A 24,000-nucleotide genomic window follows, 5' to 3' on the forward strand; every position below is an offset into this window, starting at 1 on the left:
AGATGTACTGATGTATAGAAGGTCACGTGAATATTCTCTGTTCTCCAGATGGCGAGGCTTCCCCCAGTGCATTGCTCCGAGATACGACTGGCGGCTACCTGTCCTCGGTGGCAGAGCTGCGTGCGCCCTCACCCGAGGCTGCGGCTCATTACCTCGACGTTGCCATCGCTGCGAGGGCCTCTCACTCCCAGGCGCAGTCCAGCCAACAGCAGGCTCCAGCCCCCGGCTCGGCCACGCTCCTCTACACGTTGCACATTTACCAGTATGCGGTGGATAAATCGGGCAAAGGAGGAGGCAAGTTCATTGTTCTTTCCATTAGTTGTTGTTTTTTATAATGATTCTTCATTGATGTTACAGTGTACAACAGGCGGTACAGGATTAAAAACGGGTAATATTTGTTTTTCAGTGGTGGGCGGTCGAAGTCGCCTGCACATGATTGACGTGGGCGACCTCAGTGGCAGCGGGGGTGGCATGTCCCTGTCTGCGCTCACCTCGGTCCTCCTCGCGATCTTCAACGGTCAAAGATACCTCCCTCACCGGGAGAACAAGCTCACTATGTTGCTGAAGGAGGCGCTGGGCTCGGTGACTTGCCACGCAGCCATGGTAGTGCACATTTCCCCCTCCCCGAGGCACGTGCAGCACACGCTCGCTACGCTACAGCTGGCCTCGCGCGTTCATCGAATGAGGCGCAAGAAGTTGAGGGTCAGTAGCTCTAGTTTAAACATTATTTATGCTTTAATATCATGAAGTTTGCTAATATCATGATTTTTAGTCATTTATATCATGTAATTTACTATTTCTCTCCTCTCCACAGGGTCTCGGAGGTTCGAACTCCGGTGGTAGTTCTGAAGGTTCCCACAGTAGATCCTCAGGCGGTGACACTTCTGCAGGATCGTCTTCGATGGACTTCTCCTCCTCAGAGCAGTCATGTGATACAGTCATTTACATAGGTGGAGGAGGACCTGGGGATGCTACGGACAACGAGCATCCTCCTGTGTTCATGCCCCACCACACCAACCAACAAATGTGGCCCATCGCCCGTCTTCGGTCCATGGAACACCTGCGCCCCCATTCGGCATCGCCGACACCTGCACACACGCGCCGCGCTGCCTCGGCCAGCCCGACACCCACGTCACGATCTGTTCCAAATGGGCGTTCCCACGTGAAGCCTCTGCCTCCCCCAAGGACAGTCAGCAACACCAGTAGCCCAGCTAACAGCGGAAAGTCCCCGGGTGGAAGCTTTATTCGGCATCAGCCTGGCGTCAGCAAGGTGTCATACAACAACAACACTGGGCAGCAACCCCTCCTCTCCTCCTTCAAACCACAAGTCACCCTTGGCCCTCTAGTCCCAGGTGACCTCAGGCACTTTAACTACAATGCCTACGAGGAACCCAATAACTTGGTTCCCATATTCCAGAGATCTCGTCTCCCTATCCCTTCACACCAACTCCAGCAACAAAGACAGTTGCAACTTCAAAATGCACAACAACCGCAACAACAGCAACAGCAGCAGTATCAACAGTATCAACAACAATATCAGCAGCAACAACAACAACAGCAGCAGCAACAACTACAACAACAACAACAACAACAACAACAGCAGCAGCAACAACAACAGCCGCAGCAGCAGCAGCAGCAGCAGTTTCAACAACAGCAAAATAAACAAATTATTCAAAACCAACAGCTTAAACAGGAATTCCAGCAGTTACAGCATCAGCATATACAGCATCAAAAACAAATCCATCATCAGCTCCAGACTCAGCAGTTGCAGCAGCAGTTTCATCAACAGCAGCAGCAGCAACAGCAGGGCCGTGCCAACCCAAAAGCTGCTACTGACGGCGTTGTTTCTGACGAACAGTGGATTGATGGGCCACGTGTCCACAAGTCACGTGTTGCAGCCGCACAGAAATTGAAGACAAACAAATCAGAGACCTGGGTGGATGGGCCTCAGGTAACGCCAGCAGGATATGGTTTTATGGATGACCACAAGAAGACTATGATTGAGAGGTGGGTTGCAGTCCAGACAGCACAGGTTGTGCAGCAGCTAGAACAACAGCAGACAGTACCCGCACAAGCACCAGCACAAACTTCTGCAACCCAGCAGCAGTTCACGCATCTCACGCAGTTCCGAACTTGTGAAGAATCAACACTCGACAGCGACCAAGACACCCTAAGTGAAGATCCTCCATCTGGCCCAGGACGACCTGCCGGACCGGATGCTGCCATGCCACCGCAGCCAAATCTGATAGAGGAACTCGAGAGAAAGAATCTTATTCCTTCAGAGGATCCTGAAGAAGAGAAGAGCGAAGACCTGAAGCCGACACCCAGTGAGAGCGAATCCCCAGTAAAGGAATCTCTGGTAGAGGAGAAGAGCAGTGAGCCACAATGTTCCCCTGATGAGGAGTCTGGGGCTGAGGAGCCTTCCATCGATGACATCTGTTCCCAGTGTGAAGCGTTGGCCGAAGAGTGTGAGGAGTTGAGCTCACTTCTGTCATGTGAGGAGGAAGAGTGTAAACGACAAGCACATCTGGGTCTTGGTAAGGATATATTTTGGTGTTCATTTTAAACAAGGATATTGATGATAGTAGCACTCTTTTATGGAAGTATGTAATAGTAAAAAATAATCAGCTTAATGTAAAACTTGTGCCCAATTTTCCAAACAGCCACTGTGTTAGAAGAACCAGAGTTAGAGGCAGCTGTAGCAGCTGAGGAAGCAGATGGACTACAGGCTGAAGGTGAGGAGGAAGCGGGCCAGGATGGAGACGATGTCAGCTCAACCCCAAGACGAGGCTGGGTGAGACGATCCATAGCATCCTCAGGCACACATCACTCCACAGAACTAATTGAAGTCCAAGTTCCAGACTATCCTATCATAACGGTTGATTGTAGTATACAAGTAAGTTTCCTGTTCTCACATTTTTTTCCACTGTATTTGGTAATGATCATTCATTGAGTAGATATTTTGTAAGAGTTCCCTATTACCATGTTCAAACATATTCTGGTTTTGCAGGTATGTGAGGAAGATATTGTGCGAGCTCTCGCAGACACTCCCTGCCAGAGTGAGGTGATGAGTGTTGAAACCAGTGATGACCACCCTCTCAGAGTTCTGTCTGAAGAAAATTTGACGTGTGCATCTACATTCACAGGTATGAATCTTTTTCTTTTTGTTGGTGATTTAGGATTTGGTTGAAGGATTTGGTTGATATTCTTTATTTTCACTCTCCAAAATTTATTTGAAATATTTTCTGATTTTTCAGACTCATATTCTCAGATGGGAGAAACTGGGGATGAGGATGACTCTGATGAGGATGATTCTCGGCCATTTAGTTTGTTTGAGGTCACAGACTATGGCAGAGTCTGTCAGGATCTTAGCTTAGCTCTCCAGTCTGATGTAGCTAACAGGAATCTGCATGAATTAGCAAAGATTCATGACTTGTACAGAACACTCGCGCGGCAGAGTCCTCGGGTTCACACAGGGGGACCGAAGTTGCAAGCTGCCACCCTCGCAGAGATTCTTGCCAACAGCCGAGACTCGTTACTTGAGGATCAGAAGCCACCCTTAGAAGATGACAGTATATGTAGTGAACCTGTTCAGGCAGAAGGAAAACTATGTCAACACTGTAACAAAAAGCGTCTTCGTCATGGCGACAGCATCCTAAAGCTAGAGTCGGCCCTGAGGAGCAAGTCGCAGTGGCTAAGCCGACCTCTAGACACATTCGAGGACTCGGCAAGTGATAAATGCATTGGAACAGACGACCTAGATTTCCCTGAAGATCACTGCACATGTGATGTACAGAGTGATTTGGTACCCTACATCCCCTCTATGTTCTTCAATTTTTCTTCCATGCACAGTCCCGATGGTTCGTCAAACCCAAGCATAAAGCAGCATGTGTCTGAAACTTGTGTAAATTTAAAGGATGCACCATTGGCCGATTCCACAGAAAAGTTAGCAGACCGTGTTCCCATAAATGGCGTTTCTCTGCCAGAATTTATAGAAGACGTCGAAGCTAATGTTGTTCTTTGCAACCCAGTGCAATATGATTACAGCAAAGATGAAGATGTAATTGATGTGAATGATGAGCGAACGGTTACTGGGAAAAGTGATAATGAAAGTGACTGTGTTAGTAACATAAGTGAAGATTCAGAATATATGATGCAGACTTCAAAACTTTCAAAATTCCTCTGTGTAGGCGTTGGTAGAAGTAAGTCTAAAGCTCCATATAAGGTAGCAAAACAAAATAATAATAAGATAGTTGAGAACAAGAAAAATATCTCAAAACTCAAAGATTGCAAAGTAAAAACCCCTGCTAAAAGTAGAGAAAATTCTAAATCACCCGATCGCAATTCAAAAAACTTGATAAAGTCTCCCTCACGAGTGGTCTCACAAAGTGCAGCTAAGCAAAGTGTAGGCAGGCGAGGGGAAACAGGATCAGTACGCACACGTTGGGGAAAGTCGGCTCGTGTCGGGGCAATCAAACCCCCAGCTGTAGGCATGAGAGGAAACTACCGCTACACGTGTACCCTGATGTACCCCCCTGATGCCCCCACACCCACGGAAGGATACGACTCTGGTCATGATTCAGGTGCTGCAACTCAGGGGAGTGCTACACCCCTGGAAAACAGCGAGGCATGGAGGACTGGTCAGAATCTACAGCCCCACCAACACCACCAGCACCACCACCAGCATCACCAGCACCACCAGCATCACCATCCAGCAGCAAATAGTGGGTCCTTAGGCACCAACCCTTCCTTGGGTGAATCCTCTGGATATGAGAGTATCCCCCGAGACTCTGAGTGTTCCTCATTTAGCTCTTCCCAGGATTCCGAGATGGACGAAGAACATAGACGAGACGCTCAGGCGCAGTCTCAGGCTCTCCAGCAACAGCAGCCTCAGCCTAAACCTCAAGCAGCAGATGATTTATCAAAAGTTCAAGTTGAGGAATGGTCTGAGGAGGATGTGAAGAGATATGAAGGCCGCCCTAGAGCAGCAGACATACCCCAGTTAAGGGCGTCACGTCAGCAAATTCTATCTCTTAAAACTATCCAGAGGGCCCTAAAAGCTGACTTAGCTCAAGCTAAAGGGAATTTGAATGTTCCTTCGGATTCCTGGAGCTACGAACGTAAGTCAAACGTACGTATGCAACTGCACATTTTTTGTTTTTTTGTAGATGTAATTTTTCATTATTTTAAGTTTTCAAAAGCTACTTAGTTTTAATAGGTAGATTGTAACTTTGATATAGTACCTAGAAACTTCCTGTTGAATTAGCACAGAACAAATCTGTAGAAGTACCATCCCATAGAGTATTTTAATTCGCAGTATGGTAGTGTATCCTTTTAGATAATGGTATTGCAGTATCCTTCTACAGGATAGACCTGGTTAAAGTTTTTACACTACTGTATTGTATATTGTATCCATCATTTTTATCATTGAAAAATTATATGAAAAATCTTATGTAGAATGTATAAGACCATAATTCTTCAAAAAAAAAAAAAAAAGAAGAAAACTTGGATCTAATTATCCCTACTTTTTCACTTACAGTACACATAAAGGAGGACTCGCCGATGGATCATCGCACCTTTGTGGAAGCGCTTGCGAGGGAGACGGTTATCTTGCAGAAGCGCGTTGCAGCCGCCCGGAGTCGTGTCCTTGTTGTTACAGCTTTTCTGCCTAGACAGCGACGTGAAACTCTGATCAACTGACATTGGGGGCTGTGGAAGCGCAACGTGTTTTATTCCTGTGTTATTTAACCATCTCAATTCATACATTTTCAAGTTGGTCTTGATATCTTTTGCAATCCAATGAAAATTTTCTTCAGGAAATGTATTTGGATATTTGTCCCTTTGCCATTAGTGTAATTTGCATCTTAAAACATATTTGTGTGATTATCTATAAAAGCAATTATAATTATTGCATTTAATCTGTCCAGCTCAGGTCCTAGGTCTGTATCTTTGTTCTGTACATGTGCTAAGGATCAAGGAAGAGATTTACTAAAGATTTGGAAAATATATAAAACTCTTGTATTATTCTATGCCCATGATCTCATTTGCAATAATAACTATATTAAATGGGTTTCAAATGAAAATGAGATTTGTGACTTGTTTCCAGATAATATTGCCTTCAAAGAATTTTACTTATCAGGCATCAGCAAATTCATAACTGCCAAGTTGTGTATATCTATAAAAGCAAGCTTCTAGCCTTGGACATATTGACATGTGACTATTTTGTAATTATAGACTGTTTGACTTTATTTCATGACATTTATCAAACAACTTTTTGTATTCTTTTTACCAACAACACAGTCCCAATTGATGTACTTTGTGGCAATAGTGAAGAAAACAACGCCATAGGGTAAACAATGTGAAATTGATCATGGATCACTTTTATTCAATGGAAAATGGGGTTATACTATTTACATTACCACTAATTTAGGCAATTTATTTTTGCCAGTGTAAACCTTATAAAATAGTTAGTCTTTATTCCATACAATATATAATATAAATGGATTTAGTGATTCCATTTTTCAATTTATTGGTGATCTATGAGCAATTTGGTTATTGTTTAGTCTAAGTCAATAGCCTAGCTTCTTGGTGAATGTGATTCTTATTGTATATTTGTGAGCAATTGTTTCCTGCATACAGGTGATTATGCAGGATTATCTCAGTTGCATAATGTGTGATTTACTCGAATCAAATGCACAGAATACACAGTAATATATATTGAATGTACATTGGTAGATAGTTAATTTACATAGTGAGGTTTGTCCACAAACAGAAATTACAGAGAGGTATGTATGAACTGTATCTCTTTTCTATATTTATAAAGGTGGTCTTTTGCCAGCATAGTCATGTATTGTGTAAAATAAAAATGATTGTTTAGTTATGCAAGTCCTTTTGCTTCCCCCTCAATATTTATAAGGCATTCTAAAACTGAAAAAGTTGTTTTGCTAAAGGTCTAGATTTGTTTTCTTGTGCATGTAAGTTCAATTGCACACATAAGAGCATCAAAAATAATACTTGACATCTTTCTTCTTACCTTTTTCACTTGTAAAGTCTACTTATTTATCTGAAATGAACATTCAAATTTCCTATGTTGATCTCAGCAGAAGATCCTGTTCTGACATATATATAGTATACATAAAATAACAACGAAAAGATGATACATAATGAAATGATTTTGGGATGAATATTATCTGCAATAGCAATTTGCTGCAAATATAAATGCAACTATTAAAGAGTAATCACATGAAATGTGTGAGAAAAAGGTGAATGAAATGTCATCATACTATAATGAGATTTATTAGGATAATGAATGTGCAAAGGAGTCACTTGGGGCAGCCAGCTTCCCTCACACCTACACGACTAACCAATCATCACACTCCATCTTTCAAATCTTGCATTTTATTTCCATCAAGCTCAAATTCCTTCCAGTATTAATATATGGTATTGGTGTTCAATATGGCTCATTTTCCCCATTTACATCAAAGAAAAAAAATTCATCACAGAGGCTCAAAATCACAGATCTAGCTAGTCTTGTGCATGAAAATGAACTGCATATGAACCCCACAACTAAAGTTTGAGAGTAGTTAATATTGTGTTCACAATCTAGGAATGAGCTGCTGGAAACTCCCAAATTTTGCAATCAATAATATGATCAAGTAAAACATGTCCATAATATTCAGTTCTCCAGAGCCTTTAGATCAGTATACCCCAAAAATCATAAAATTCACCTTCAGAAAAGTTTTTATTTTTTGTCAGCAAAGAAAAAAAAGCAACAGGCAACATGGTCTAATAAGTACAGTTCATGAAACAGATATGCCACTGACCTTTTAATCAAGAACATTTAATTTTTGATATGGAAGAAAGAATAATTGTAAATGTGGGCAATGAAGATACTAATAATACAACTAATGAAAAGATTTTTATGACTTCTGGACTACAAGACACATCACTCCTACAAAATCAGGCTATCACAATTATGGAAAAGAAAGAACTCATTGGCACATAAATCATTATATACAGCTATAGCATGATTTGAAAATGAGACAAGATCAGCAATTATGAGCCACAGAGAAAAAAAGGTTCTCACTTAAAGCTCTATTAGTATACAAACTGAAGTATATGTTCTAAGATCAAACAAAGTACTCTTCACAATACCAGAAAATCACTACTGATGAGCAATTGATTTTTTTTTTTTTTCGAGTCCACAATATTTGCAACACAGATTTAAAGCCTGCATAAGCCTCAAAGACTCAAAATAGCTGCTCCTGTCAAAGACATGTAGTGGTGGACGATCCCGCCCAGCTGCTGCCCCAACAGTCAGCACAAGCAAGTCATTGCACCAGTCACTGGGACCTCAAATCTTAGTTTAGTATTTGTGAGCTTAACCACAATTTGGAACCACTCATGTCAAGTTGTTTTCCACAGCTACAATAAATCCAGAAAGTAATGAATTTAGTTGAAAGCAATGATATACAGCAAGTGCAAATCCCTTAATTACCTTGTCTGAGCACCTGCTTATATGGTCATGCAGTCAATTGTGGGACTCAAACCATGATCCATGAATTCAGTTTTTGACAGAAATTCTGTGATCAAGAAAGTAAAGCATCAGGAAGCATGGTAATAAAAAAGAAGTGAAATAATTAAAAATGTATTAGACTTTAATACATGTCAGTATATGGTTAAACTGTATTACAACTGTTTCACCCTTATCTATTATACATCCTTTATCAGCAGCATTTTGAAAACTTCTTACATTTGATTATCATACCATAAAAGAACAGTAGTGTTGCTAAGCTTGTTGACTATGCACACTGAAGGCTATTTAACATGGTAGGATATAATCAGTTACTTTGAGCTTTGGGTAATACTTTGTTAAGCTCAAATTCTGTGTTGAAAAAGAGAGAACTTGTGCCTTTCAAATATGTATATATATGTTATGTATATATACATATACATATACATATATATACATATACATATATATACATATACATATACATATACATATATACATATATATATACATATATACATATATATATACATATATACATATATATACATATATATACATATACATGTACATATACATATATATACATATACATATATATACATATACATATATGTATATAAATATATATATACATATACATATACATATACATATACATCCTGAAGCTCAAACTTGCTGATGATCTCATAAATTGTGATAAGCTCAGTCTTTGTTAAGAGCTCATTTTGAGAATATCAAGTGATCCTTAACAAGTCGGTCTATCAACACAATCATGCTAAAAACCCATTGAATTAATGAAGGTGGTGGGGTTAAGTAACTTATCTGATGCATATAAAAATTACCTGGTTGTATTAATAAAAAGAACTTTAGTATCCATGACCACTGAGAAAAAAAAGAGCATGTATGTACATCAACTATATTACAAACACAGCACTATCTTACATTCCATGTCTGCATTCACACAAAGCCATCAGGCGCATGGGAATCTTCTGGAATGGTGGGCCCCACACATCCGTCTATACTCGTCTCAAATGACCATTATGGTCGTCCCACACCAGGTGATCGATCATCAGAGTCAGAGGCATTGCAGTCAGTTACATTCAGACCCAAGTCAACAATTGAATAAGATGTAGAGCAACTGTATAGTTACAAGAGACCAGTGAAAACCAATCACATTAGTATCATTATGTCAGCTAAAGGGGTTACAAACAAAGGCATATAAGACTATCATGGTGTCACCTCCAAGCACAATTGACTAGCTCCCAGCCCCTAATAATATGAGTTATACTATTGTTAATAATCATATCATCTTTATTGGGAATTAATATTTAACTTGACATTTCTTTTCCAAGAGAAGAGAGTAGACCATGCAGGAGAAACTGAAGGTAGGCAGCAAGAAACAAGTGTAAACTCCTTTAGTTAACATGAACTGCACCCCTAATGGCACATTTGCTGCTCCTTAACATCCTACAGTTGGTTTATAATATTTCACTTTGCCAGGATAAGCCATATCTATGTTATCAATAATCACAAAGTAATCTATCACACAAAGATTGCCAAGTAAGCAAATATGTCAGTAAAAACTACTGGTAAAACTATGGTAGAACCACCTGGCACCACAATGTTGAGGAGTCAATCCAACCTTGAGTCACGTTCTCTCAACCAACGCACTCATTCATAAATTCACAATTTTACACACAATAGCCTTGTCCTTGTTTTATTTTAATAAGCACTTCACCTTCCAAGGACATATTTTCTATAATTTTGTGCCAAAACTGTCATGGGCAGATTCTATTTCCATAATTCTTAGAGAAATATTGTGTACATCTAGATACAACAGTATTCATAAAATTAGCAACTGTTGGCCAACTATATTTCCTATTCTAATATCAATTAGTAAAATCTGAGTCATTTATATTTTACAGAGCTTTTTTATGATTCTTTCTGTTATTTCCAAAATGTCTAATTACAAAAAATCTTTTCTTGTTCCTTTTTTGAGCCAATTAAAGGTTCAATAAAATTAATCTTTCTGCCACATCCCCTAGCCCCAACCCTATCCCCAAAACACCCGCCTTTTTTCACCTCCACATATAGTATTATTATTAAGGTGGTGGTTCAGACTTTGGAGAAGATGCTCCCGAGTTCTGGGTCTCGGCACGCTTGATGTACAGGTTGAGGAGCTTCAACTTGGATCCTGTGAGGCTCTCCAGGTGTGGCCGCATGGCATCTTCTCCGACGGCATTATGCAGTGCTACCATGCAGAACACTGAGGCCTTGCGTACACAGGACTCCTTGTTGTCGTATGCCTGGAAGTAATGAAACGTATATTATTATAGCAATGTCTTCCTATGTCCATGTGAAGAGGAGCACATGATAGCCACACTTCCTATCAATCCCAATGTATGATTTAAGGTGAATTGTCACTCCATCTGATAATTTTTTTCCTGTTCTCACTGAAAGAAAATGTGCATCATAATAATCCTCAGATTATTTCCAAAAGATGTTAGTAGTTTTTGTCATCATAAAAGCCAATTCTATAAGCATAAAAATGATCTATCCATGATTTTACTACCACATATTTTTTATTCAAAGATATCAACATCAGACACAAACTTAACTTGTAAAACTATCAGGAAAATTGCACATAAATAATGTAACTATGGTTCTTAAATCTTAAATATATGTTTCATATATATTTCTTCCAAAGCTAAAAGCTCATTGCTGTATCATGTGATTTTATAACAATTATAAGTCAAATCCTTTAAAATTCACTTATAATGCAAGCAGGTCATATGATTTAATTCTATAAAAGCTCAGCTACATTGTCAATAAAAGCTAGGAAAAAAGCATTCAAGAGTACTCAAAAAGCTTTTTGTGGTAGTACAACCTCAGTCTAAGCAACTGTGCTTAAGCTGATGCATGTAATGTAATTTCCTATTTCTGGAAACCATGCTCAAGATGATTGGCTTATTCTCCTTCTATAACAGCGAGTGATACGGAAACACTGTACTTATACAGCTGCTCATAACATTATTTTGTCAAAGTTATGCGCATATCTCAAAGACTTGCTGGCCTAGGTATCAAGACACAGAGAGAAGTCAAAAGGGGGTACTTAGGAACACACTTAGGACTACACAGAAGTAGGTTTATCAGTGTTACACATATTAAAATTTGACTGCATCTGTAATTCAGTGCTAGCACTTGTTTTTGCTTTGTGGCAGGTTTTCCATATAAGTCGGAGGCATCTGATAGCTTCCATATGCATCGAAATATCAAATATCAAATACCTTCCTGTCACTGGTCATTTCATGATAAAATTCCAGCTAAAAATTTCACAGACAACTTATTTCAAACAGACTCTATGGATCATTACATAAAGAAAAGGGAACATAACAGAAAACAGTATACTCAATCGTCATTACAGAAATGAAATACTGTCACAGCCTCTCAATATCATTAACAAACGGAAACTAGGCTGTAGAATCTGTCTCAGCAGGATTATACTTTCCATGAACATTTCAATGCTATATGTGCACACTAAAACTACTTCCAATAATTTTAGCCATATCAAGATATCTACTGGCATGAGGTAACATGAATTATAGGATTAATGGAATTCTGCTAATTGTATATGTACATATAAAATATATGCCAAAATCTATGGTCAACCATAGCATACTTTCTTCATTAGGCCACAAAGTATCACTACTAACAATAACACTACAGTTGCACTGATAGTCTGTCTTACAGACTTATCTTTCTGTGAAGGTTCCATTCATGAAGAAATATCATACAAATACTACTTGCCATGTGGAAACAAAGGGGGGATGGTGAATGAATAGTGTCTTATTGGTCTTCAAATAAAAATGATGATGGCGTATATCACAAAGTCCCAGATTGTCTGCTAAAGAAATGTTTTCTCATTGACAGAGTCATATTCATATTCCATTTACTTTCTACAAAAAAATCTGTACATGGACTTGAAATAAATAAAAAAAATGTACTGTGCCCTTTTTATAGACAAAATAAAATAAAAACTGTAACTGGGTCTTAAAATTTTGTAAACAAAATAAAATAAAATAAAAATCCGATAGATTTTTTCAAAGTAAAAACTATGAGGAGAATTTTCCATTAAAAACAATACTGGAACAATTAAATATCACAAGATACTACAAGTTGGCACATAAGGATTTTTCACAGTTTTGTTTTGTTTGATTTATCCTTTTAGGCTGAATAGGTAACAGAATTCACCCTTCCTATTTCTGGAGCAGACCTAAATACTTGGTTATGAATTACATCAAACCAGAATGTTTTTGTTGGCATTCAAGAAAGACAAGGATAAATTTCTTTCCAGATCACAAAAAAAATAAAAAAAACATACATAGCCGACTACTAAGAAGGTAAGCGAGACTCAAAAAGCAAAACAAATACAAACTTTAAATTGCATGTGCAAGGAAAGGCAGCAGTTGCTACACATAATGCACATTTATATCAATGACTAAATACTTATCATAACAATATTCAAGATACCTACATTAATACAGATTCTGCATCTATTTATTGCCCTTTATCAACATAACATCATGACTTAGAAACGTAGCTTGCAATGTAAAACTATCAAATGCTACTCAAACTTTACCAAAAGGAGAAATGTGTCTATCAACCATACTGGAAAGAATCTAACAACAATGTTTTCTTAAAAATCCCTGCTTGTCTTTAAGTTCACATTTTCAGTTCTTCCTCATCATTCAAAGTCCAACCTCCGTTTTTTTAGGGGGAGGGGGGAAGGACAGCAAGCTCTTATCTCAAACCAAATAAATAGATATCAAATGAAAATGCTACATTAGCTTCAGTGATGGGGTGTGAGGAGGAACCAAAGAGGGTGTTCTGCAGTGTTCTAACTGTGACTTGTAAACCAAAGCTTGGTGGGGGTGGGAGGGCCATTGCTTGCTCCTGGAGAGTATAATCTGAGACACACTTTGTTTTTTCTTCTTCCAGCCATGTGAAATTAGGCACCTACTGTCATGCACATATCTTAAGAAAACAAAAACAAAGAAAAATAAAAGTGAACTCATCGTAAACCATGAAAGTTATGGAAGTCCTATCAGATTCATCCTGATTGACACTCATAACAGTCATCAGAATCAAATAAGTCATGCTTACCAGCTGAAGAGGCAAAGATGAAAAGAAAGACAGAATGTAAATGATGCTATTGAGTGTACGTTAAAAATTCCAGTGTACACTTTTAAATCAGTAAACAAATGACCTTCTCTTTTTACGTGGGGTTTATCTTCTTCATAACTAGAGAAAAGAATAAGGAACTAGGAGGAGCAAAATCCTTCCACTTGAGAGGATAATTCACACACTCTGGTGTTCTATGCTACCAAAATGAAGTGATATCTCTTTTTTTTTTTTTCTCCTCTTCTGAAAAAAACAACAACTATCATGTGCTATAACACAGAAACACTCCAAACACATTCCTATTTACAGTATGGAGTAACATGAAAAGAAGATGTAAAATATGTGAACCAATATTTCTTTCAACTGAAAAAAGAACCAATGAAGTTAGGAGATTTCACAAAATGTAGAATATTGTCATAATAAATGTTATCATTTCACTCTTTACACAATGGCAAGTTATCATAGCTGGTCATGGCTATTTTCTTTTTTTTTTCTTTCTTTAATAATGACATGCATAGTAAAGCTCTTTTATATTTATCTATATCATTCTGATGACACGTTACCATCTCCCAAGAACTGCTTAGCATTTACTGAACATCAAAGAGGAAAAGGTTTAGCTGATGATTTTTCCAATTTTAAGATTTCAAAATCCTTTCTGGAAGCTTTTATATTTATGGTGATTACTCATAATAATTTCTTTCTTCAACCATTATTAACTATTAGCTGTGTCACATGTGTCTATTCTCATGCATTTGTGTAACTGATTAAAGGCATCATATCATTATTAAGCTTCTGTCAGTCTTATGTAATAATCATCCACTGTGTACAATATTTATTAATATTAATCAGGGATGATGCAGGAATTTTATGAGTTTAAAGCTGATGCAGTAGGCTGGACATTATCTAGTCATGAGAAAGCCTCACACTTGTCATCCTAACATGATATAAGTCAATTTCCCTCCTCTTCCCCCTCTCCCTCAGGGTCTGTTCGTCCTCTGACAAACTTAAATCACAAATTGCGCAACTCCAACTAGTCTTCAGTTTTGGAATTTCACAGTGCTACAGTGAGACTATAATCTACAATACTAGCCAGATATCTCATGATGAAAATATGGCCTCTTAAAAAACAACAACAACAACAAAAAAAACTGCTATACTCCACAAACCTTAATGAGTCCAGGCATGATTTCAGGCAATGCTGCAGCTACAATGGATGGTTGGTGGGCTTCAACCAGTTTATTGAGCATTTTGATGGCCGCTTGATTCACTGGATACTCTCCCATCTGAATAAGAGGCTTCAACACCCGAATCACGACCTCAGGAGGAAGGATTTCTGCTACAGTTCCTGCACAAACCTGGAGGATCAGGAAGCACATCATTAGTTATTGAATATGTCAATATAGGTTTTAGTCCTTATCCACAAAGAAATTCAATCAAGACTACCTACTTTGAACTTGATTGCAATATTTCCACAAACATAAATCTCTTTCTTTATCTTTGCAAATAAACACTTACACTTGCAGCTCGAAGGACCTCCTTTTCTTTGTCAGCATGTGCATTGAGTACCCTAAGGATGATAAGCTCCGAAAAACTAAGGAAGTGATGCACGAGGGGACTTCTCCTCATCATCTCTGTCAGAACGGCTAGCACCAGGGCACGCTGACCTCCATCATCACATGCAAGACTCTCTAACAACAACCTCAGCACTGCACGGAAGTTCTCGTTCCAGACTAGAGTGGATCCTGTGCGCGCCAGCCTTATTAGAGATGTCAGCGCGGCACGCTTTTCCGGTGTGCGTCCCTCCTCAGTGTTGCCTAGCTCTGCTACCACACCAGACATTACCTCAGCGTCACTTTCTTGTCCATCTCCTGGAAAATTTCATAAAGTAATGAAGATTCTAAAATATATTACATTTCTTAGCTTAAAAAAGGATCAGTTCCAAAAGGCATAATTTGAAATCTCTCATCTTCATTCAGTTGCCCTAACAATTCACTAATCTTTTGTGAATAATTTGAATAATTTCATTACAAAATTATCTGCATGTATTTTGCCAATCTTAAATGGGAAAGGATTTAATACAATATGAACTGACTGCAAAAACAACACAAGAGACTACAAAATGCCCCCAACTTAACTGGTAATAAAATCTACATAAAATCATGCATACTATATGAAAAAAAAATTCATATTGATACAAAAATAAAGAAAAATGTAAAGATATTCACAATAGTTCTTTTCTTAAATGAGAATATATAATTTCAATACTCCTCATTAATATAAAGACAGTAACAGAAAAACATATAATGACTAAAAAAAAATAACAAGAACTTAACTTCTGCACATTGCACAGTAGCATCCAATGCACAGGATATAGCATGCAGCAACTTAGGCTTACTGACCCCGAACCAAACAGGAGAAGCCAAATCAAAAAATACCTCTACCGAGATCATCATCCGTGAGGGTGTCGAGTCCATTTCTCGAAGAGTCGGACATCATGGAGAGGTTGCGATGCGTGGGAGATGAGACACTAGAGGATCTTCCCGACAGGATGCCATTGGTGTCCTCAACGCCCTTGTCGTCTACTGTGTCTATGGTGCGAAGGTCGCCTCCGCCAGCTGATAATTGGCTAATCCCAGAGTCCTGTGGGAGGAACACCTAGTTTCTGTTGGTTCTATTCTCTCAAAAATATATTTTTGCACTTAGCAGAAAGGGGTTTAATCTTATAATATTTTGAAAAAGGGACAGTGCTTCAAAGTTTATCATGATTATAATATTGAGTATATATGGATAAGAAACAAACTTTAATGAAGGAAAATTTTTCCATAAATAGTAGCATAAAATTTACATAACATCAAAAGTACATCAATGACAACTATACATAAATGAGTGTTAAAATAAGAAGTCAGAGAATATATTTTTGAAAACCTTAAAGAGTAAAAACAAAATGAAAAATCTTTTTTACCAGCAGAGATGTGGTATTCTCACCTGTGACGTAGAATCTCTATGTTTTTCTAAACTATCTCTGCGACTACTTAAATCCAGGTCGAAGCTATAGTTCTGGATCTCTGCTGTTGTGCGTTTCAAACTCCTAGAACAAAAAAATATGCTTTAAAATATAAGTTCATACAAAAAGTTACTAATTCAACATTAAAAGTCAATGTGAAAGTAAAAAACATACTAGTAAAACATTTTCACATCGTTTACAAAGCTACATACCTGTATACTTCTTCTGGGTTAAGATTTTCAGTATCATCAAAATCAATAGTATTGTGGCGCGATGACCGGTGCGAGCGTGGGAGTGAGGTATTGGGGCTCTGAAGCACGGGAGTCCCGCCAGCACTGGGAGGCGTGCGGGTAGGGAGGGAGGAGGGCGAGGCATCCAAACTGGCCGCTCTCTTGAGGTGGCTCTGGATGATCTGCGACGCTGTGCTTTGGCAGGCAGAAGGCAGCTGCTGCAGGAGTGCTGTGAACTCAGTGATGTTGCAGTTGAACATTGCAATGAAGGATGCTGATGCTGCCCGCCGGATATCCAGGGACTTCTGGTCAGCAGTCCAGGTGAGGATCTTGGCCAGGGCCATTGGGGTGTCGGGGGATGCCGTGAGGTCGCCACGGTCCATCACATCCACTAGACACTTGAGGTACGTCAGCGTTGCCACCTTCACCTTGGAGTTTGGAGTTTGAGCTTGGTCCACTAGAAATCTTATTAGAACAATGAATTGTTGATCACACGGGAATGAGTCTCTGCAAAGAAAAGGAGGCATGTGGTAGAATTCAAACGAGGTCCTCTGCTTTCATTTCAAGCAACAAAATCATCAAAGTACAGCAATGAATACGTGATGGGAAGAAATAAAAAAAGAGACAGTAAGAAAGAAAAAGAAGTAAAAGTCACTCACCTGACTAAATCTAAAGTTTTGTGGATCTTGGTCTGCACAGATCCCAGCAGATCTGATCCCAATTTGTTAAGCAACCTTGTAAGAAGAATGTAGAGCCAGTCGCCCAGGTCAGCTTTGTGTACCATGATCAGCTCCATTAAGGTGTCGAGGAAGAGCGTGAACACCTTCGTGTGAGCGTCCATGAACATTTTGGTAAAGATCTCGGTGACCCTCTTCAGCTCCGAGCCGGTGAGCATGTGTGAGCCACGAAGGAATGCCTGAAGAGCCATCAAGCCTTCTTTCCGGTCGCCCCAGTGAGTTGACGCGCAGTTTAGGATGATGTCACTCACGTCCTGCATCTGGAAGCCACAGAGATGCAGAATGAACAAATTGTCCTTAAAATGTGGAAAACTGCTTTTGAGAATGACAATGAGGGAAAGAAAGGCAAAGAGTGAGAGGAAATAAAAGATATGATTTGCAACTTCATTTCATAGTATACAATACACACTTAATTTCTCATCATAACATACTTACCTTTATTTGCAAAGCATACAGATATTTTTAAAGCAATACTTCTATGATGATACTCTAAGAATACCTTTTCCCTTCAACAACAAAAGAATATAAATTTAGAAATGAAAATGTAAATACTATATTATCAATAAAAAAAATTGATCTTTCATAATAGTACAATATGTCTACTGATGCTGAAGCACATGGTTGGCCAACATGCCAATTCTGCAATGTTTTCACACATATGACTACAATGAAAAGTATTCAATCTGATATTTAACCTCCATATATTGACAAAATACATCAACATACAAAAAAAAAAAACAAAGGAAAAAAACAAAATGCAAAAATTAGCTTTCTGATGCCACTGACAATGGAGGCATCCTTATAAAACAGCAGACATGCAGTATTAATTCTTTTAGTACTGCAAGCTGATTAGAAAATTATGTATATATTTAAAATGACTAAGAGTTTTAATACATTAAATTATATGAATAAGCAGGATAAAGGTGAGTCACTGAGTGAGTTAAAGGTTGTGACAAAACGAACACAGAATATGAAATACAGAAAAAAATAAATAAAATAAAATAAATAAATAAAACAAAAACAAAAATGTGGCAAATACAAAAAGTCCAAAAGTAGTCCATCCAGGATTCATAAAAACCTGAGGCCATTTCATGGTATATCACCATATACCTACAGTTCAGTATGTAGTGTCTATAGGGAACTGATTATGTGAAGGGACTCCCTGTTCAGTGTCCACTTACTAGGGCTGAATAAAATGAATGAACTTAAACAAAAGAATAAAATAAGGGATAATCAGCCACTCCATCAACGTTAAAACAAAAATTAAAACATAAAGACACAGACTAACACATATGACACTGTATTCTTTCCAGACAACAGGCATTGAACTCATATCCTTGTGTAAAGGAGAAGAAATTTCATTAAATTTCAACAGTGAGATAAAAAAAAAGAGAGAAAGGAGAAGGAAATCATAAAAATAAATCAGAACAACTAGCCTGTTGTCTAGAAGTCACATTATCTACTGAGACTATAGACAGGGGGAGGAGAAAGCTAGAATTAGGAAATCTACTCAATGAAATTATCTCACCTTCACTGTAGGCTCCCACACTTCCTTGAGAATACGTTGTTGTGATCCGTACCAGAATTGCTAGGGTACGGCAAGAAGAGAACCATTGATAAGCTACATACAAAAAAAAATCAAACGCAAAACACCATCTGCAACAGAATCAAATGTGGCAACCAGGCTATCAACAGATGTCTGTATAACCTTTGGTAGATTTTCCCACTGGTATAGTGATGGGCCTCAATGCAAAAAGGAGAATGATCTACATTACAAAATAATACACTACAATGAACATTCATGCATTGAACAGCCTCATTGCCAACTGAACTGATAGGAGGGAGGGGATGTGGGGGTTCATGTACACTTATTGCCCCAAGCTAGTATATCTTGGTATAGCTGTCTAATATGGAGAGATAAAAGGAGGGGGACTGCCATGGCATGGGACAATACCATGGCACTGTAGTAGTACCGTATCTTACATTGCTACAATGATTCATGCAGATAAAATGTCTTCCTTGAATCTAGCATTCTAAAAAGTATTAGTCTTTGAAAAGCCATTTCTCATAATGTAATGCAGAATTTCACATAAACAACACACAATTACAACTATAAAAATCATGACACAGAAGGCAACATTTAGATATATAAATGCAAAAAGAAAAGAAGCACTTTAAATTTTTCCAAAAACAAAGTACTGGCTTAAAATCAGCCCTTTGGATAAATCTTAAATAGGCCAATGTCCTAAAAAGATGAGCTTTAATAAAGTTGCCATGTCTGCTCACTCTTTGGTTTATTTACTCTTAATTAGCTATCTATGTACTGCATAATGTCTTAGTAATACCATGTCTTTTAATCTTTTTTGGACATCATGTAATAGTCATTATAAGCAACACATCACAAGACACTAATTTTTTCATTCAAAATGGGAAGGAGTCATCAATAACTTAGTTGGAGCAGGAGAACTCATTTCAAGGAGTGCATATCTGTCAGCATTCACACTGAATGTTTAAAACCTTGTTGTAATTTACCAGAAAAACAATGCATGTTTAGCTTTCAAAGCAGAACTATCCCCATAACTAAGTCTGCAGTTGCTATACTGTTAAGACGATGCACTATAGGACTGCTGTAAGCTTGCTTGGTATTCGGGCGCATTGTCCATAATGCTGTTCTCCTGCTGGCCCTTAGGTTCTTGAGACTCCAAAATTGGCGGACCAACTTACATCACTTCTCCTACAGGAGTCAAAGGAACGTTCAGAGCAAATACTGGAGGTCTCGCTATCGTTGTCAGATTGGTCCTCAAAGGCTTTACTGTACATCTTTCTGTTTGGAGAACGCTGTGTGCGGAGATTTGGTTACTAGGCAAGCAATGGGAAACAATTATCATAAAAATTAACAACTTAGAAGTTAGTAAGAAGCAATGCCCATTAGCATGGATTCTTTATCAATGTAAGGTCTTTTATCCATAATTTTTTAGATTTTATCTCTGCAAAAGGAAAAAAAAAAAGGAAGATAAAAAGGGACTCCCTAAATTAATGTGAAAGTCCAAATAACAAGATCATGAACTTCCTTACATCATTGACAATAAAATAATGATAACAATAATGATAATAACAAAAAATATGTGTATAAATACAAATGTATATCACTACTTTCAACTACAGAGCAATTCATAGAGGCAGTATCACCAAAAACACAATGGAGTGAAAAGAAGGAAGGGTTTAATCCATCACAGAGATAAAAAAAAGAAGAAAAAAGGAGGAGGGAAACATTGTATATACAATTCACAATAAGAGGGTGTTAATGTGAAAAAATGCTATCTACTAAAAAGAAAAAAAAAAAGAGGAAAAAAAAAGTTAACTATAGGTGATTTAAAAAGCTCTGTTAAAAGGACCCCTTCCTTCCTATCTTGCAGTAGTACCCAGCCAACTAGTGCATGTGCAACCAACCAGAGTGATAGGAAGCAGTGAGCGAGTCTTACAGTGATGGACTGGCATAACCAATAGCTAAGTGAATGCCCATTGAAAGCTGGCTAGTAAGCAGTGCAAGAAAAAAAAAATATATAGTGATCCTTGCTACCAATTTGAACCTTGTGAAAAGCTTTATAAGCTACTGCCCACATTATGGCAACTAAATATATTAAAAAATATGTCTGTATCTAGCTTATCTGAATCCTCTAATGAAGAAATTAATTCAGTTCAAGCTAAAAGCACAGCACTGAAAAAAATCAAATTTACATGATAATCAAAATCAAACTGAGCTCTTGTCATTATGATACTAAGGTTTAAAATCCATATACAAAACACTAAACCATTCTCTAAGAAAAATAATAATGATTATACTAGAAACAATACTGGAAATCATCTTTTTTGTGCATGGAATTACATGGCTTTCATGCTTACGTACTTCCAAGCTCTCACTCACTCTAGACATACATTCAGCTAGTACTCCTGTAATAGAACTCTAGTAAATAAAAGTAAAATAAAATCAACAGGTGTCTACAGTGACATACATCACACATAACAAAGTAAAGGTGCTTTAAACAGGTGATACCTTTATTCATTTATTTGTAATCATTACTCTAAGTGAATTATACATTCAGTGATAATGTGGAAAACACAGGCAAATACAAAAAGGTATTTAGAGAGAAAAAAAATGGCTTATCGTAAAGAATATCTCATCTACGGTTTAATTCTGTTTCGTCTTTTTTGTAACTTACAGGTTGACGGTAAGTCTGGTACTCTCCTCCAGCTCTATCGCATCGATCAACCCTACCGGGGTAGTTCGATCTTTCGCACTGTTTAAATGAGAGTTCACGTCCTAATTGCTGACACATGAAAGGTTGATGGTTATGCAGATTGACTCGTACACATTCAACTAGACACATATTTTTAAAAATAAGGAAATAAGGAAATAATTATGTGAATAATTCCTTCTATTTCTTCACATTGCAAATGGAAATACTTCAAAAGACTCACTCACATATGGAATGGGTATGGCCTTATACATTCATTGTATTGTTTGATGCAAAATAAAAACAAAGAAAAACATTTTCCAATTCTAAAAAAATATTCTATACCTTTTTTTCTCTGAATCAAACAATTACTGAATACCTTTAACCAGTTCTCCGACTTTATCATTGTCTTTTTTTTCTGGCTCTCATTCTCCGATACCTCAAGTTTCAAAAACCTGTTCATTACTCTTCTTTCCCTTTGGTAATTACAGATTATTACAAAAAGCTTCCTTAAAACACAACTATCTAAACCTTTGCAATAGAAAATATTCACTTATATAAAAATTCACTTATATAGTTGCTACTACTTTGTCTGATGCTCACTGAAAGAATCTCTCCTTCACAAAGTACCCAAGTCAGTCCAGTCAGACATACAATCATAGCCATAACCTAGTCAAGGGCCCCTTCTGCACACTCACATACATCCATTTGTATCTGTCATAAATGTATAGTTACAAATGGAGAGGACTCTTCCTCATCCTCATTGCACAAATACTCTGTTGAATTATTAAGTAATCATCATAAATCTGATCAAATCCCCTAAACAAAACCAAATATTAATTGTAAAAAAAAAGAAAAAGGAAAAAAAAAAAGAGTTAAATGATCATGACCTAACTACACCTGAAATATTTTTTTAATGATGAAAAAAGACTACAAAAAAGAAGGGTATAAGACAGGTGAGAAAGCGAGAACATTAAGGAAACCCGCATCAAGTGATCTCAGAAGAGCAAAGAGAAAGGAATATTATATCAAATATTTCATCACATTATAGCAAACTTTAGAAAAAGTCCAAGGTGATAATTGTTTAAACACAGGAATTCATCTTGTAACTGATTTTATCATACATTCTTACAGTAAAAGCTTTTATATCATTCAAGCATGACAAAATAGAAGTGTGTTAAAGAATATTGTACAAAAGAACTGAAAACTCCAATGACATTACTATTGCTAGTTCAGAAAATATCCTGTAGGACAGAACAAAATGATAACTGCTAGAGCCTTCTTTCCTACATAAGAGTGTGTCCTTCTGTTGCTATTCCTGATGATCACAAGCATAGAGATGACAGAAGAAAAACAATATACAGAAAAAGGCAAAGAGAAATATAGTACAGTATGGAGAGAAGGATTAGAGAAATATATTATTATTTAAAAAAAAACAACAACATTGAATAAATAAGAAAGGGAATGAGGATACAGAAAAGGAAATAGGTATAATGAACTCTCTGCCTAAAATGTTAGGACTAAAAATACATGTACATATAGTGAAGGAAGCATAAAACAGAATGTTTATGTATATGAATGGAAGAGTCATCTAATAACAAAAGTTTCTTAGAGTGAAACTTTTGTTCTAGATAGAGACCAAAAAAGAAAAAATGTAAAGCAATGATAAACTTTAAACTCAATTTACTGATATATATATATTCTCTAAAAAATTCAGCTCTACAACTATAAAGCAAAAGCTATATTTGCCATAGATATAGAGAGAAGCATTTTTGTAGAATTAAGCTAAAAGTAAGCATTTATGATGTATATTTCACATGTATGATATAGCAGTGTAGTCTTATGTTTGCAAATTTACTGAGGATGGTGATATTCAGATGCACATGCACCAAATGGTAGGTACTTACAAGAACTCCTCCTCCAGGTGGCAGACTCACCAGTGCGTCTGCTAACGCACTCTCTGCTTCACGACTCTGCTGTAGGATCTTCTGGGCCATGACCTGTCGAGCTTTCCCTGGGACTTGGGGAGGCATTTCAGAGGCACCTGGAAATGGAGTTAGAAAATTAAATTCTCTTTACTGACACCTAGTAACATATA

At 37.6% G+C, this 24,000-nt stretch overlaps 2 protein-coding genes across 41 annotated transcripts in view; one reads left to right on the top strand and one right to left on the bottom strand.

Moving 5' to 3' along the window:
• Positions 1–6,880, top strand: part of LOC122254235 (uncharacterized) — a 1,188,590-nt gene extending 1,181,710 nt beyond the window's left edge. For 3 of the 5 annotated variants that reach the window (XM_086536897.1, XM_086536899.1, XM_043017822.2), the window contains 7 exons: positions 49–294; positions 407–702; positions 815–2,537; positions 2,664–2,896; positions 3,011–3,146; positions 3,258–5,120; positions 5,540–6,880. In XM_086536897.1, coding sequence (XP_086393023.1) covers positions 49–294; positions 407–702; positions 815–2,537; positions 2,664–2,896; positions 3,011–3,146; positions 3,258–5,120; positions 5,540–5,700 — 4,658 coding nt within the window. In that variant the 3' untranslated portion in view covers positions 5,701–6,880. Of the gene's footprint in view, positions 1–48; positions 295–406; positions 703–814; positions 2,538–2,663; positions 2,897–3,010; positions 3,147–3,257; positions 5,132–5,539 lie in introns of all 5 variants that reach the window. The other 2 variants (XM_086536898.1, XM_043017831.2) reach the window with 1 other exon arrangement.
• A 400-nt stretch (positions 6,881–7,280) lies between these two features.
• Positions 7,281–24,000, bottom strand: part of LOC122254250 (CLIP-associating protein 2) — a 125,643-nt gene continuing 108,923 nt past the window's right edge. For 12 of the 36 annotated variants that reach the window (XM_086536920.1, XM_086536911.1, XM_086536921.1 and 9 more), the window contains 11 exons: positions 23,810–23,946; positions 21,888–21,965; positions 20,392–20,505; positions 19,196–19,255; positions 17,590–17,927; positions 16,913–17,437; positions 16,682–16,784; positions 16,132–16,351; positions 15,212–15,564; positions 14,863–15,051; positions 7,281–10,821 (listed from right to left, as the gene is read on the bottom strand). In XM_086536920.1, the coding sequence (XP_086393046.1) occupies positions 10,618–10,821; positions 14,863–15,051; positions 15,212–15,564; positions 16,132–16,351; positions 16,682–16,784; positions 16,913–17,437; positions 17,590–17,927; positions 19,196–19,255; positions 20,392–20,505; positions 21,888–21,965; positions 23,810–23,946 (2,321 nt within the window). In that variant the 3' untranslated portion in view covers positions 7,281–10,617. The remainder of the gene's footprint in view (positions 10,822–14,862; positions 15,052–15,211; positions 15,565–16,131; positions 16,352–16,681; positions 16,785–16,912; positions 17,438–17,589; positions 17,928–19,195; positions 19,256–20,391; positions 20,506–21,887; positions 21,966–23,809; positions 23,947–24,000) is intronic. The other 24 variants (XM_086536927.1, XM_086536928.1, XM_086536919.1 and 21 more) reach the window with 12 other exon arrangements.

This window comes from Penaeus japonicus, unplaced genomic scaffold (assembly GCF_977035675.1).
Source record: "Penaeus japonicus unplaced genomic scaffold, GWHDUDI00000001_assembly GWHDUDI00000005, whole genome shotgun sequence".
Lineage (NCBI taxonomy): Eukaryota > Metazoa > Arthropoda > Malacostraca > Decapoda > Penaeidae > Penaeus > Penaeus japonicus.